The following is a 14,288-nucleotide window of genomic DNA, read 5'->3' as shown; positions in this document are numbered from 1 at the left end:
TTAAATTTTTTAAAAATTTTTTTTTTTTTTTTTTTTTTTTTTTTTTTTTTTTTTTTAGCCTAAACCCAATGAAACTCAAAAGGTGAATACACATTGCGAAAGGAGGTGCGGAAATGAATTTGTTGACAGAGATGGCAAACATTCAAACAAGACCTTCCGATAAAAGTTTCATAAAATTTTGTGAGGGATGTTTGCCTACTGGTACAATGACTGGTAATATGACAAAAAAAAAAAAATAATAATAATAAAAAAAAAATAATAATAATAATCACGATTCTAAGCAATGTAATAATTATATACCATAATTATAAAATCTCATGACCAAATGGAAATGTTATCTTACCTAAGCCATTGTTTTTCTCTGAGCCGTAATTCACTGTTATGACTGATAGGTGCTGGGCTGTTTGCATACTCCTCCAGTCCCTTCTTGATAGTCACTTCATAGGCCTTGAGTGCTTGCTCGTAGAATCCCTGCTGTTCATACGCCAGGGCATACAGTGTCTCCTTATGCTTGGCATTCTTCTGCCACAAACCAAACCACATATCCTCCTCTCTCAAAGCAGAATACATCTCGGCAAGTTGATCTATAATGTCTTGTTGTTGAGGGGCATGGTCAGGCTCAAAGTCATAACAGTCAGCGACAGAGGGCGCTCTATTCTGCATTCGGTTTTGTTTGAGAAGACCTTCCACTGCCATTTTTTCAAGGGAGAGGGTGACACGGTGCCATAGACCTTGAGCTTTACCTAGGTAGGTCATAATAGCAGGTTTAATGGGTAGCGGCGGGTTGCAGTGAGCTAAGGATTCGTAGATAGTGTTGATAGAGCTCGGATGAACATCTTTCTGTACAACATGGATACCACTAACAATGAATGGAATAATTTCATCTGTCAGATTTTGCTGTTGTGTTTCACTTAGAATACTCCACATTTGTGGGAACATATCCAGCCAAACCTTCTCAGCGAGGTGTGTGTCCAAGTGACACAACTGAGCCAAGGATACCAGGAGATCACTTGTATTATACTCACGAGCATTCTCCAGGAATTTATTTTGCTTGTTCAACAAATCTTCCCTGCTGAGCTGTTGGATCCTGCAGTTTCCAAACTCGTCTACATCAAACTCATACTCCTCTAGACTCTCCAGAATATTTTCACCATTCAGGTTTGGTTCAGTTTTGAGGTCTGCAGCATTGAGCACAACGTTGAAATAGTTTTCTCTTTCCACAGGATCTTCTGCTAGAGAGATGACGGAGCTAATATTTGGTAACACGCCTGTTTCTTCAGCCAACTTGATCTTTGAGCTAGAGATGGCTGATACAAGAATGAGTTCAATGCATTGTTTGAGCCAATAATGAGGACCCATGGGTTCCCAGTTCTGAGAGCTGAAGATATAGAGGAGTCTATCATGCAGCAATCTGCGGATGGATCCATTCAACAGTTGGAAGAATTTGGCTCGCAAGGCGGGATTCGAACAGCGGAGTCCAGACAGGAAGGCGGGTTCCAACTTGGTGACGAGTTCAGAGTTCTTGAGATTCTCATCCATGTAAACATACAGGACAATCTCTAGGAACATGGTGTTCAGGTCTGGGAAACGCTTCTCTACGAAATGCATCAACTTGACAAGGATAATACATTTCTCTTTCAGATTGGGCACATTGTTCTGTTCCACTTTGTTAACTTTTAGCCATTCCTCTGTCATCTTGATGATAGCTTTCATAACTTTAATATCGGGTGTTTTGTCTATCAAGCCTAGGATGATGGTTCCTATAAATTGTTTGCGTGTTTCCTGACTCATACTACAGAATCTGGTCTTGACCAGGTCTAGACAATAGATGAGTAACTCGCCACCTACTTGTTGTGGTGCATCTGCAGTAGAAGTGGCGATATGTTCACGTGCCATGCGCTGTATGACTCGCATGAACTCTAATATGAATCTATCTACATATGCAGGGTGGTTCATACAAGCCGCTTTGAGCATCATCACAGTTCCATATAGGGTGGAACAGGTCGCAGTTGGGTTCTTCTCGTAGTTGGAGAGACCCTCATAGATAACTTTGCTTACACAAACATACAGATGGTCTAGTTCTTCTCGCTTGGATGCTACATTAGAGGATATTGGTTCAGTAGGGAATGTGCTCATTAGACGACACAGTAGAGCATGTACAAGTCTGATGACTTTAGTAATAGAGCTACTGATACATGCTACGAGTCCTCTCTGCAGAGGTTTGATAATATGTAGGATTTGTCCTTCATCCAGAATAGTGATGAGAAGTGTGAGGAGTTCTAACGCGATGGAAATATTACCCAGGTTTGCAGTGGGCTGATCTATACTAGACAGAACCTTATCCAACCAAGTGAGCTTGAACTCAGTATTCTGATGGGACCATACCTCTGGTTTAAGTGCCATTCTAATAAGGGAGACACATCGTCTGGCTAGCATCTCGCCTGGGGTCTGTATCACTTGGCTTTGCATGCTGCTGGAGAGGTTGGGTGGTAGATCACTCACTTGACAAGATAGACGTGCCAGGAAGTTGATGACAGCATCTGCATGGACCTTCTCTATAGGTTTCGAGGCAGTTGGAATATCATATTTCATAGAACTTTCTCCCGGAGCAAATGATTCAAGTGCCATTTTCTTTCGTGGGGGTTCCTGAATTGCTTTACCACCAGAGGTTCCTTCAGCTTCTTCTTTGACACGCTGTAGTTCCCACTTGATAATCACATCTGCTAGTTCAACAGAAAGTTTCTTATGATCCATGGCACTGCTACTGAAGCCTAGCCTTTGCATGGATGCTATCATTTGTTGTATGAGGCCATGTCGCACAGGATAATATACTTTGTAGTGTTTCACAATAAGAGTGAGTACATGAGAGAGTTGAGGGTTGGAATGACCTTCCTCGACCAGGATTTTCTTAGTATACACAAGCAGCATTCGTTGACCATCATCTACACGTCCAGGGAAAGCAGGGGTTAGTATTTCTAGAGCTTGCCTTACAATGGGTCTCACTTCACTTGCGTGTGCTCGTAATAATCCCAGGAATACTTGTACCACTACACGTTGACTAACACCAAACTTGGCAATCATGTGAGCAAGTAAAAGATGTCCATGATATCGAGTAGCGGGATCAACAAAGTTCTTTCCCAACAGACTGAGCTGCCAGGCAAACATAATCAATGGCTTAGCTTTGTTGACTAGTATTTTACCTTGAGACACGTTGTACACATAGTGGTAGGATTGTTCTACAATCAAGCAACACATTTGTAAGAGTAAGATTCGAACATTATCTGAGATGACAAATACAGGAGGAGACTCTGTAATGGGACTGATGATTTTCGCTATGAATTCATTGACCAGGTTTGCATTCTTGTTGTCTTCATCCTCGGGTAATCCAGTGCCTCCTATTAATTTATCTCCTTCGCCTCTTTCAAAACAAACGGTGAGACAAGGAATAAGCACCAATTGTAAAATTTTCGCTTTTAATTCTTGAGAGACCAATGCTAGTTTGAAGAGTTCCAAAAATCGGAGAAAAGCTTTTCGTTTCCATTCAATGGAATAAGTCTGGGCTACTGTAGTTTCGAGAAACTCTCTGAGGAATGTAAAATCTGGGAGTAAGCGTTCAGTAACAGCTCGCAGGATGAAGAACAGCAAGTCAATAATATGACGATGATGACTGAAATAATGTAGAAGTATTTTTACAAGGAGCTTGGGTTCTTTCCAATGTACATAGCTAATATTCTCTACATTCCTGTGACGCTGCAGATATTCATCATCACACCAAATCTTCTGCATGACACTAATGAGTTGATTTTGAGATGAAAGCCATTTCGTATCAAGCTTGATTAGAATCGAGACCAACCGGATACCTATGTATTGCATTTCCAACTTTTCTGCCGTCGTCAGGTTGGTGCAGTTCGGATTAATTGCTGAGAAGGTATACAAGATTAATCTGTCAACAAACTGAGTTTGCAAAGCATCACGGAAACATTTTCCTTCTTGATGTTTGATAAGATAGACAAAGAAGTTTCTCCAGAGAGGATCTTTCATGTGGATTTCGCTCAACATAGACTGGAGGGTTTCTGTTGGATATCTCAACAAATATTTAACCAATGGTTCTCTGTACGGTGAATAGGGTCCTATGGATAAAGCATGTTCATTTTCTAAGATAAGTGAGATGAGGGGTTCAATGAATTGTGCTTTAGCAGCGGGCGATTCTTTGAAGATACCTATGATGACCACAATGATTTTTTCAGTTTCGCTGTTTTTAGGTGGATTTTCTTTTTGGGCAACAATGTTTTCAAATAAGTTCTTCAAATTCACTAGAAGTTGTTCACACAACTTTTCGCTAAAGCTGCTAGGGAAAGGTTGTACAATGTAGGAGAGTTTTCTTGCTGTTACCAAGTTCAAGTTTCTATAATCACCAAGTGTTAACAGGAGCGGTTTCATTACTTCATACACAGATTTCAAATCTATTGGAGACCCATTGACAAATGTTTTCATCGCTTGAAATGCGGCCTCTTGAAGTTCTGGATTTGGTCTTTCCAAAGCAGCGAATAAAGTATTGAATATTTTTTGAGAACAGTTTGGTACGTAATGCCAGGAGGCTAAAGCTCTCATGGCAGCTTTACGCAATGGTACCAAACTACTGATGGGCTTGTAGCAAGGAAGCTTCATCAAGGCCTGATCCGATGACTCACAAATGTTAGTTATCTCCTGGAAGAAGGAGCTGTGTTCATGAATACTCATATCGGTAGTAAATAATCTGGGCGTAAGGGATTGACAGAAAGTGTTCCCTTCCATCAAGCCAATCTGTGCATTAGCCGAGTGATTCCTAATAAGCAACTTCTTAGGAGGAATTATATCAGCGAGAACATCCTTGTGAGGCTCCATGACTTGTACGACTGATTTGCCCTGAGTTTCAGCAAACACTTGTAACAAATACATAGACTGTTCCCGCAGTAGATCATTGGGAAGTGTTATATTTCGAGTCAGTTCATTAGTGACTTCAGACAAAGCCTTGCTCTGCACAGTCAACGTCTCTGCGTCCACAGGCTCTTTGATAGGCGTAGCACACAGGACAATGAGTTGCTTGAGATTCCGCCTTGCTTCATCTATAGCACCTGATGATACTTCTCCTGTCAAATCCATCATTACAAATAGGAGTGCCTTGACAAACACAAACATGTGACTATAAACCCACTTGATAGCCATTGTATTATAGAAGAATTTGATGGCATAGCAACCACCTAGTTTAGCATACCAAGCTCTTTCATAACATAGATTACACATGCGCTCTGCCAAATATTCCATGAGAGGGAGGTTACATGCGTTCTCTATAGATCCTGTGATACATGTGGCTGTCTCCATAATGCACTTGAGAGCAATGTATCCAGGTTTACAAAGTTCCTTATCCTCATGACCAAGAATCACAGCAATGGCATCAATAAGTACCAATGGATCCATTGTACCTTCTAGTAATGCAGACTTGCCATAGAGAGGGAATGGTCCTGTCTGTTGAGTGATTGCTACTAAGGTATAATGTCTTACTACTAGTACAGTGTAGAGGAGAGAATCCTTGCGGAGTTCTTTGATAAGATACACCATGAATATACCAGTGAGTGCATTCTGATGTGTATTCCTAATGGTAGGATCAGCATACTTGTACATTGTACCTTGAGAACTCTCCGTATTACCAAAGCTGGGATGTGAGAATAGTTTCTGTATGGTACTTCTATTATCCGATAGGTTCATCGAGGAAATGATATAACCCTTGACCACTTTCCATCCTTGCTTGCGATAGAACATATCTACCGCAGGGTTCTTGAGTACAGTGATGGCCACATCAATTGCTTTCTCAACAGATAGATTAATAGTTTTTTGATGTTCAGGAAAATGTACGACCACCGCAGGACCATTGCTTCGTCTAATGTTATAATCCAATTTCTGTGGTTCTATCATCATCTTCCTGTTACCACCACCGAACTTACCTAGAACTCTGTATGCAACATGTGCTACTTGTTCATTAGGACTTCTCAGTGAACGCCACAAGGCTTGCATCAGATCTGCACGTACAGGTTGTATGTGATCATAAAGAAAGTCAGGTTGTAGATTATCAACACAAAGTTCCAACGTGCGTAATCCTTGGCTGATGAGTGTGGAAGAACCATTAAGAGCAGATACCAGCGGATCCATGAGCATGGGGAGATAAGGAAGAAGAGAACTTAATCTGACAGGCACAGTCAAACACAATTCAACAAACAAGTCTTTCATTTGTTGCTTGTGAAGACCAGACTGTAAACTGTTCAAGCCTTGTAGTAAGTTCCTCAGGAGAGGTAGAAATTCCTGGTACAAGAGATCATGACTTCCACCGCCTATAGACCGGAACAATGCTCGCAATAATAAGAAGTAGTTGTATGGTTCCTTAGCTGTCATAGCAAGCTCCATGGATCTATTGACAATCTGATGAAGATGAGGTCGTAGCATATGTTCATTCTCAGCAGGATAAAAGGAAACGCTGCCAAACACAAGTTTGAATAGTTTCAGGCAGAGATTACTTCGTTCCACATTTCCATTACCCATCTCTTCCATGTGTTCCAACAGATATTCTACGAGTACGGTGGCAAAAACAGGTGATGTGTCTCTAGTCACTAGGAATGAGTTACTGATCACTTGTAGCGTATAGTTATGAGCCATCCTATCCACCATATAGTCGATAGTGCTGGCGAATATTTCTCGGAATGTCTGAGGTGTCATAAGTGAGAACACCCCGGCAAAATGTTCCAATACTTCCTTCTCTTCCTTGGTTCTACTTGCTTGTTGTAACGGTGTTCGTTGTAGATTATTGGGGAGTAAACTGGAAGATGAAGGATTCAATGTGTAGACATCTAACGCTTTTAAGGCCCACTTGACAAGTCGAATGTAGACTTTCGTATCCTTGGGTTGGAATTGACCGAATGGTGGTGTCGTAGGGCCTTCCCCGCCGGACGCATTAACTTTGGAAGCAGCAAGACCCATAGTCACTGTCTTGACGCCACAGATGAGAATCTTGACGATACTACGACAATCGTTGACATTATAGTTAGCAGCAGGGGAGTTTGAGATCCCAAGCTTTGGCTTTTGTTTCTCCACACCTGCTGTGGTCTTGGCAGGACTATCTATCAGGTTTGTCTGGGGGTTCACTACTGGTTTAACATCTTCTGTAGTAGATGGTAGTTCCGGTGCTGGTAATGCTAGCTGAGTTTTTGCTTTGGCAGTGAGTACAGGAAGTTGTAGCTTAGCAATGGTTTTGAACTTGAGTACCATAGTCTCTAGCATTCTCTCAAGTAACTCTTGTCCTATGTTATCCCCTATACGACCTTGCTCTATTTCTGCTTGGTTCTTGGTACGGATAAAGTCCACCAGGTTAAGCAACAGTTTACAGGACATGGTGTGGATAGTGGTGGGCAAGGTTTCATCGTGAATGTTCTTGGAGAAGAGGTGTACAGCTTTGATAAGGTCAGACATGGGTAGAAGTTGACGGACATGATGTACTAGGTCTGCTAGGGTAGAATATACCAGAGGACGTAGAGATTCATGTGTTGTCCATCCACTACCTAGCTGGAAATCCTCTTCAAACAGTTGACTCATGTGGGGTACAAAGTCTGGAAGTAATAATAATAATAATAATATGTATATCACAGGGGAAAGGGCTGGGGTTTTTTTTTTTTTTTTTTTTTTTTAGGATAGTCTATGGACTATTTCATTTTTAGAACATTTGTTTTATTCCAATGTTGTCCTCATGCATGAGTTAGAAAGAAGACAGCCTGAAGAAATGCTAATCAACTTTTGAGGTCTAAAAAGAAAAACACCAAGTTCAATAATGCTTACTGAATATTTCTATAATTTTCAAATTTTTACAATTTTACAAAATAATAGATTATTTACATATTCTAAAATTACATAACAAAGTCTGTGGGGGGGGAGGGGGATGAAATAAATACTGTAACAATTTTTTTTATTAATAAATTTGAATAATATTTTTTTTTTCTATTTTCAAAATAATAAAAATGACTTTTTTTTTATTAAAGAATAAAATTTTGCTTAACTTTTGTTAGGCTAAAAATGTTATCACTACAACTTTAAAACTAGTGGTAAGAGAAATCAATTATACAAATAATGAAATAAATATTTTAAGAAGAAACAAATCTAAACTTGGTTTCACATCTTCTTTCAATGCAATTACCATGGGTCCCTCATACCTAGGTGCATAGATAATACACAATTTTTTTGCTTGCTCTCTTTTCCCTGTTGCATTCTTAAATTATTTTCATTAAGTAGGTGTAAAGCCAATACAAATAAGTAGATATAAGTATATTAGATGCTTGAAAGCATATTTCCTACACCTAAATAGAATCTTAAAAAGAAATTAAAAAATCTCCAAAGTTGGATATAAATATTGTATCTAATTTAATATTTAGGTACATTGAAAGAAGGTTTAATTGAAGTTCAAAAGAAAATTATTAGGAAGGTACACTTAAATAATTATTCATCTTTAAAATTCTAATAACTCACAGAATATGGAATCTAAAAAGAATTTAAACCTATAAAATAAAAACAGACTTGAAGTTGTTTTTTTTTTTGCCTTAAAATTACTTTCCTGCACATTAGACTGACTGCCAACCTCCATTTACATTTTCATATTAAAACAGATAAAGAAACAAAACAACATCATAACAATAAATAATTGGAAAATAATTAACAGTAGCTAGTATTTAATTAAAACTGTAAATATATACGAAAAACAAAAATTTAAGTAGCTGTAGGTACGTTGAAAAATGACCTATTCTTAGCACATGCTCTCCTATACCCTCTTCTTTAGATAACTTCATAAGTGATGTAACTGATGTAAGGTACCAGGAGAATATCTTCTGGATTGTTTAGATCCCCATACTTGAAAGGACTGAAGTCCTGTCATACCTCAGACTCATTCTAATACAGATAAACACATATTAACTATAGATCCCCTATAAGGGGATTTGAAATAAGATCACAGGGTTTTTTGTGCATGTACACATACCATCGGACTGAACGAAAACTCTTTTAACATTGAAATATTTTGTACCAATAATCATTAAAAAGTGTAAAAGAAAATTAATTCGACAGCTAGTGGCGTAATGTGTATGTAATGCGTGTCAAGTAGAATTACACCAATAAAGGTTAAAGATAGTAAGAAAAGACCTAGAGTTAAACTCCCCTCAATCGGAACTCCGAGCTGCTGCAACTCTATCACAGATTTGCGCACATTACGAACATATTTTTACTAATGAACCTCAGCCACTGGCAATAACAAGTTAAACGGTGGCTGTGGAAGTAGGTATATTTGTGGAAAGTGGCAACACATCAAGTTTCTGCAGAGCTGTAGGGTATTTTTTTCATTAACAACCACGATACACCACTGCTTTTAGGAGATAGGGAGGGAGAGAGAGAGAGAGAGCTTAAAAATATGTAATTTGAAGATAAAATAATATAAACTATTTAATTAAGAGTAGATATAATAATATTGAAATATTGAATGGTGGATTTTTTCTTCTTCATCTTTGGTTTGTTAAACCAAGCGTTCTGTAATAATTTCACAGACAGCACAAATGTTAACCAAAACCTCTCTAATCGCTCTGGTTCTCTCATCTAAGTAGTATACCAAACCGCATTTTGACATGGCGGGGCGGAGCGCTAAAAGTATCTTCCCTTTATTAATATCAAAATACACGTTGACGTAAGCAGTCCATATTTTCATTGATAAGTCTATACGGAAAAAAAACATTCGTATACTTCACGAAGAAAATGAATTAACTCTTTTTTCATAGTTCATAGTCTTTTTTTCTTCCGAAACCACACCACCTAATACCACAGAGTGTCGTCAACGATTCAAGGGTTGCAGGGTAGGTAAGTAGGTATACATATAAGCGTACCGCTAGATAATGACGACTACTCAAGGACGCGTGTCGCTAAATATGAATCATCTCAAGGTCATATGCTTTAGCTACAGGCGTTCTGATAGATTTCCAATGACGCTGAAGAGTGACTATTTTAAGGTTATACTACTTACAAATCGTGCCGTTAGATTTCAAGGTCGTACGGTATACATACAAGCGTGCCGCTAGATAATGACCATCTCAAGGTCATAAAAGCGTGAAGCTAGATTCCAAGGTTGTACGGTATACAATCGTACAAGCGTGCCAAAAGATAGTGGTGACTACTCAGGGAATGTCGCTAAATTTGAAGGCCGCACGGTATAACTTTAAGCATGCCGCTGGATAGTGACCATCTCAAGGTCAAGCTTTAAGCTAGATTTCAAGGTCACAGGCTTTACATACAGGCGTTCCACTGGATATTCAAGGACTCGCTAGATCCAAAGTCGCAGCGTGCCGCTGGAGAATGACGACTTCTCAAGGTCGTACAGTATACACTGTAGTAGCGGATGGTACCGCTAGGGGGGGTGCGTACTAACTGTCTCGGTTTTCATGCCGGTACGTGTACTTGCGAACAATTTGGAGCGGGGTCTCGTACTGACGGGGCAAAGGCCCTCCTACGTTGCCCTCGAAGTATTGGAATATCCTGAACCACCATACGTTCGCCAGGTAGTTGTATGGAGTTCGTTGCTGAAACACAACAAGGTTATTGTTATTCAAGGTCTATCTACCCTCTGCAGTAAGCTAAGGTTCTCGGTTCTGGATCGAATTCGCCCAAAACCGGGAACGCCGGAGAAAACTGGTTCATGGAGGTCTTGGGCCCCCACGGCCTGTCAGAACCCGGCAGTAGGAAAGTAGATTCTTATAAGCTTAACCCATCCATTGGAGCAGTTTCCCCAACACCTAAGCCTCAGAATGGGTTTTTTGTGTATGAATATATTAGATCCCTAATGGGGCACAGAGGTTCAATGTCTAATACTTTTTTTTACTTGTTTCGGTGATGTAGTGGTCAATATGCTCGCCTGGTAATAGGAGGGCGTGGGTTCAATCAAAACCGCGGTATGGAATAAATATTACTTGAGAATTTGACCTCACCTCAATAATAGTAGTCGCCTGCTGCTGAGGTAAAACTAAGCACTAAGGACTCTATTTGTATTATGTGTTCCCCATAATATGTCAAAATATGAGACCTTGGTTAGACTGCGGGGGTAAAGGGACTTTTCAGTCCTATACCAGCAGGATAAACAAGGTATATTCTATATCTATTTCATTTGTTACCTTCAAATTCATATTATTGGCGAGGGTATGGTAAACCCAGAAGAGACGGGTGGTAATATAGTAGGCAATGAGGACATCTACCGTGTAATGTCCATGGGCGACTAGAACCATTATCACACCAGCCACCGACATCACAAACGACGCCCAATGGAGGAGAAAATATCGCTTGGGCGAGTCTGAAACAAGGGAACGGCCATTGCTATCAAAAAGACGCAAAAATTGTTTTCATACCTTTATTTTCGCTCTTGATTTGGGTAATCGCGTGCTGGCTTTTCCCAGCCCCACTTGGCCTGGTGGTTTATTTGAGTAGGCGGGTAACTTCTCGCTCATTTATTTATTTATTTTATTTAGGGTGGGTTTCACCAACCTTCTTTTTAGCCCTTAACAGCCTGTTAATCCTATACAAATTACAATGAACTTAACAGGCTGTTAGCTTAACAGGACTTCTAGGGTCTGAAAAAAATGTTGGTGAAAACCACTGTTAGCATATTTATTGGGTAAAAATAATTCAATATACACAAATCCGTGGCACAAGCTCTGCCTATACGGATGGGTATACCATTTATAAGAAAAATGTATGTTCTGAGTGTTTTGTCGATCAAAAATAAATGGAAACTTGTTAAAAAAAAAAAAAAAAAAATACAATCTTGCGGCCATCTCCACCATTTAACCCTGGGGCCATCTCTACCGTTCACTTACATTCGTATATCATCAGATAGCTCATGGCCGAGTATCGTGGTGTGTCCGCTGTAGATTGTAGTCACCACAGAACGTGTGCTTTCCGTTGATGCTCAGGCCGACCGGATATCAGCTGGGAGCACTCGAGACGCTATCAAGCGGGGGAGAAGTGGAATTAGCTTTGGCGGCGCAGTTGTAGGAGGTGCTGGCTGACTGGTAGTACAGTGACAAACATGGTTGATGGACCCGCAAGCATGTTAGAGGAGCGCCAGGAGAAGGATAGAACGGCGCAGGGATGATAAATCTGGAAGAGTAGAAAAAGGTGTTGGACGTCAATGTTTATCAACTCAGGTCGCGACAAGCTACCCGCCGAGAGTTATTCACATTAATCTCACCTAGCCTAAGGCCAGCCATTCACTATCAGGTATGACCTGATCAGGTGGTCAGTTCTACCTGATAGTATATATATATGCTCATCAGACCTGACAGGCGGACCTGATCAGGTGTACCCTGTCAGGTCTACCTGATAGTGAGTGGCTGGCCTTAGACATAAGATGATGTGGGGTTCATATTTCATATACTAGGACCTATTTTAAACATCACTGTTGACCAGTAATATTCCAATCCAGTTGGGGGGGGGGGGGGGGGAATGTACTTCTTTACAGCTACAAAGCCAATTGAAACTGGCCAACTAACTGGAATAGAATGTTGCTGGAAGCCACTGGTGTTTACACGAGGCAAAACTGCATACAGGTATAACAGTAGAGAATATGTCGTGATATAGGTAGGTATACTGCTAGTATTTCTACAGGTAAACATCAACATTCAACATCTCAAGTAGGTATACCTACTCGTGATAAACAAAACATTCTGGAAACTTTATTTATTACATATTTGGCATACGTTCAAATAGGTTACACTCTATATAACCACATATCAACAAACGTGTGTTATAATTATTATTCGGAACACCCTGTATGTAAAGCACACACTGCACATCGGTAGGTAAACAGATTCTGCCAAAATGGCGACCCGCCAGAAGTAGAAAAAAAATATATAGAAAAGCAGTAGGTATGACGTAAATCTCTGTGAAAATTAATTCAATATTTGGCGTTTTTTCTATTCTCCTTCCCCTCGGATTTCGATTATTTGAAAACAATACACAAATGAATGTAATGCTCGCCACTCACCCTCAGACCGTCTGACAGCGGTCTGTCAGACAGTCGGTACGTGTGTGCCTGAAAGACCTCGAGACCTAGGTTTCTCAGGACGGTCTGACAGATCTTAGGGCTCGCTCTAGATTTTTCCGCCACTTACGCTTCTTAGACTATCTAACAAATACTGACAAACAGACCGACTGACTGACAAATTAATCATGGATGAAAAATACAAATTACAATACAGGGTCTATCACTTACCTATGTCTATGTACAAGAATAACAACGACCATAATATTGGTGGAGATCATAATGAGGACTTCGGACAAATACAGGGTCCAGTCGGTGGCTGGTACTGCATCGAGAACTATATCGGGTAGAGGTTTGTATACCTGTCGGTCTGGGACCCACTCATGCACTATAGCCAGTGAGGTGGTCGTCAGGACGAGGTTGAAAACCAGGATCAGGAACGCTGCAAATATGTATAGATGGAAAGTATGTAGTATCTTGTAGTAAGCAGTCCAACAGTCCTAAACAAAAATGGACGCGGTACACAAGGGATCAGGAAGAGACTGCCTTAGCATAATAATAATGTAGTATCTTGGTAGGGGGAAGTTCTTCTACATACCTATTCTAAGAATGCTGCATATTTGAAATCAGGCACAGGGCCCGACATGCTCGAGCCTCTTTTTCCCCCTTTACTGTAGAATAAAATAGAATATACCTTGCTTATCCTGCTCGATTGACACTAAAAAGTCCCTTTGTCCCAGCAGTCTAATCAAGGTCTCATGTATTTTATGGGTATAAGTAATGACTTTAATTAATAACTTTAACATTATGGGGCCTCTAAAGATTTATAGCAAGAGCTTGGGGTTAATAGCTAAAGTCATCTAAGGCTAAAAACAGAGTAGAGCAGAGAGCAAAGAGAACAGAGCTTTTTGCTCTCAGTTCTATGCGGTTTGAATTCGCCGCTTACCTCTACTTGCTCCATGCTCTGTGCACTCCACTAAACTCTGTTTTTAGAACTTCATCTTCTTCTTGAAAAAAAAAAAAAAAAAAATCTATCGGAAAGAAAATAAGAAGGGAGGCTGATTCGGCCTGCTTTCAGCCTATGTATACTCACTGGGTTTCAAAATTTGTAAATTTATTTTGTAAAAAAAAAATACAAGGCGAATTTCTTTTTATGTTTGTAGAAAATCTGTTTTGAATAGTGCGAGACAAATACTCGTCTTTA

General features: G+C 39.9%; 2 protein-coding genes across 2 annotated transcripts in view; both read right to left on the bottom strand.

Annotated features, from left to right (window-relative positions):
- Positions 1-7,632, bottom strand: part of LOC103513168 (transformation/transcription domain-associated protein) — a gene marked incomplete at its 3' end in the record, with an annotated part of 39,871 nt that extends 32,239 nt beyond the window's left edge. Inside the window, 1 exon segment of the mRNA XM_017445708.2 lies at positions 344-7,632. Coding sequence (XP_017301197.1) covers positions 344-7,620 — 7,277 coding nt within the window.
- A 361-nt stretch (positions 7,633-7,993) lies between these two features.
- On the bottom strand, positions 7,994-14,045 carry LOC103513169 (phosphatidylcholine:ceramide cholinephosphotransferase 1-like). The gene is given in 8 exon segments (XM_017445710.2): positions 7,994-10,631; positions 11,220-11,395; positions 11,919-11,946; positions 11,948-11,974; positions 11,976-12,026; positions 12,078-12,201; positions 13,316-13,584; positions 14,031-14,045. Coding segments are annotated over 8 exon segments (846 nt in total). The 3' UTR covers positions 7,994-10,475.
- Between the last annotated feature and the right edge of the window lie 243 nt (positions 14,046-14,288).

This window comes from Diaphorina citri, unplaced genomic scaffold (genome assembly GCF_000475195.1).
Source record: "Diaphorina citri unplaced genomic scaffold, Diaci psyllid genome assembly version 1.1 scaffold933, whole genome shotgun sequence".
Classification (NCBI taxonomy): Eukaryota; Metazoa; Arthropoda; class Insecta; order Hemiptera; family Psyllidae; genus Diaphorina; species Diaphorina citri.
This window is presented reverse-complemented; position numbering and strand designations above follow the sequence as displayed.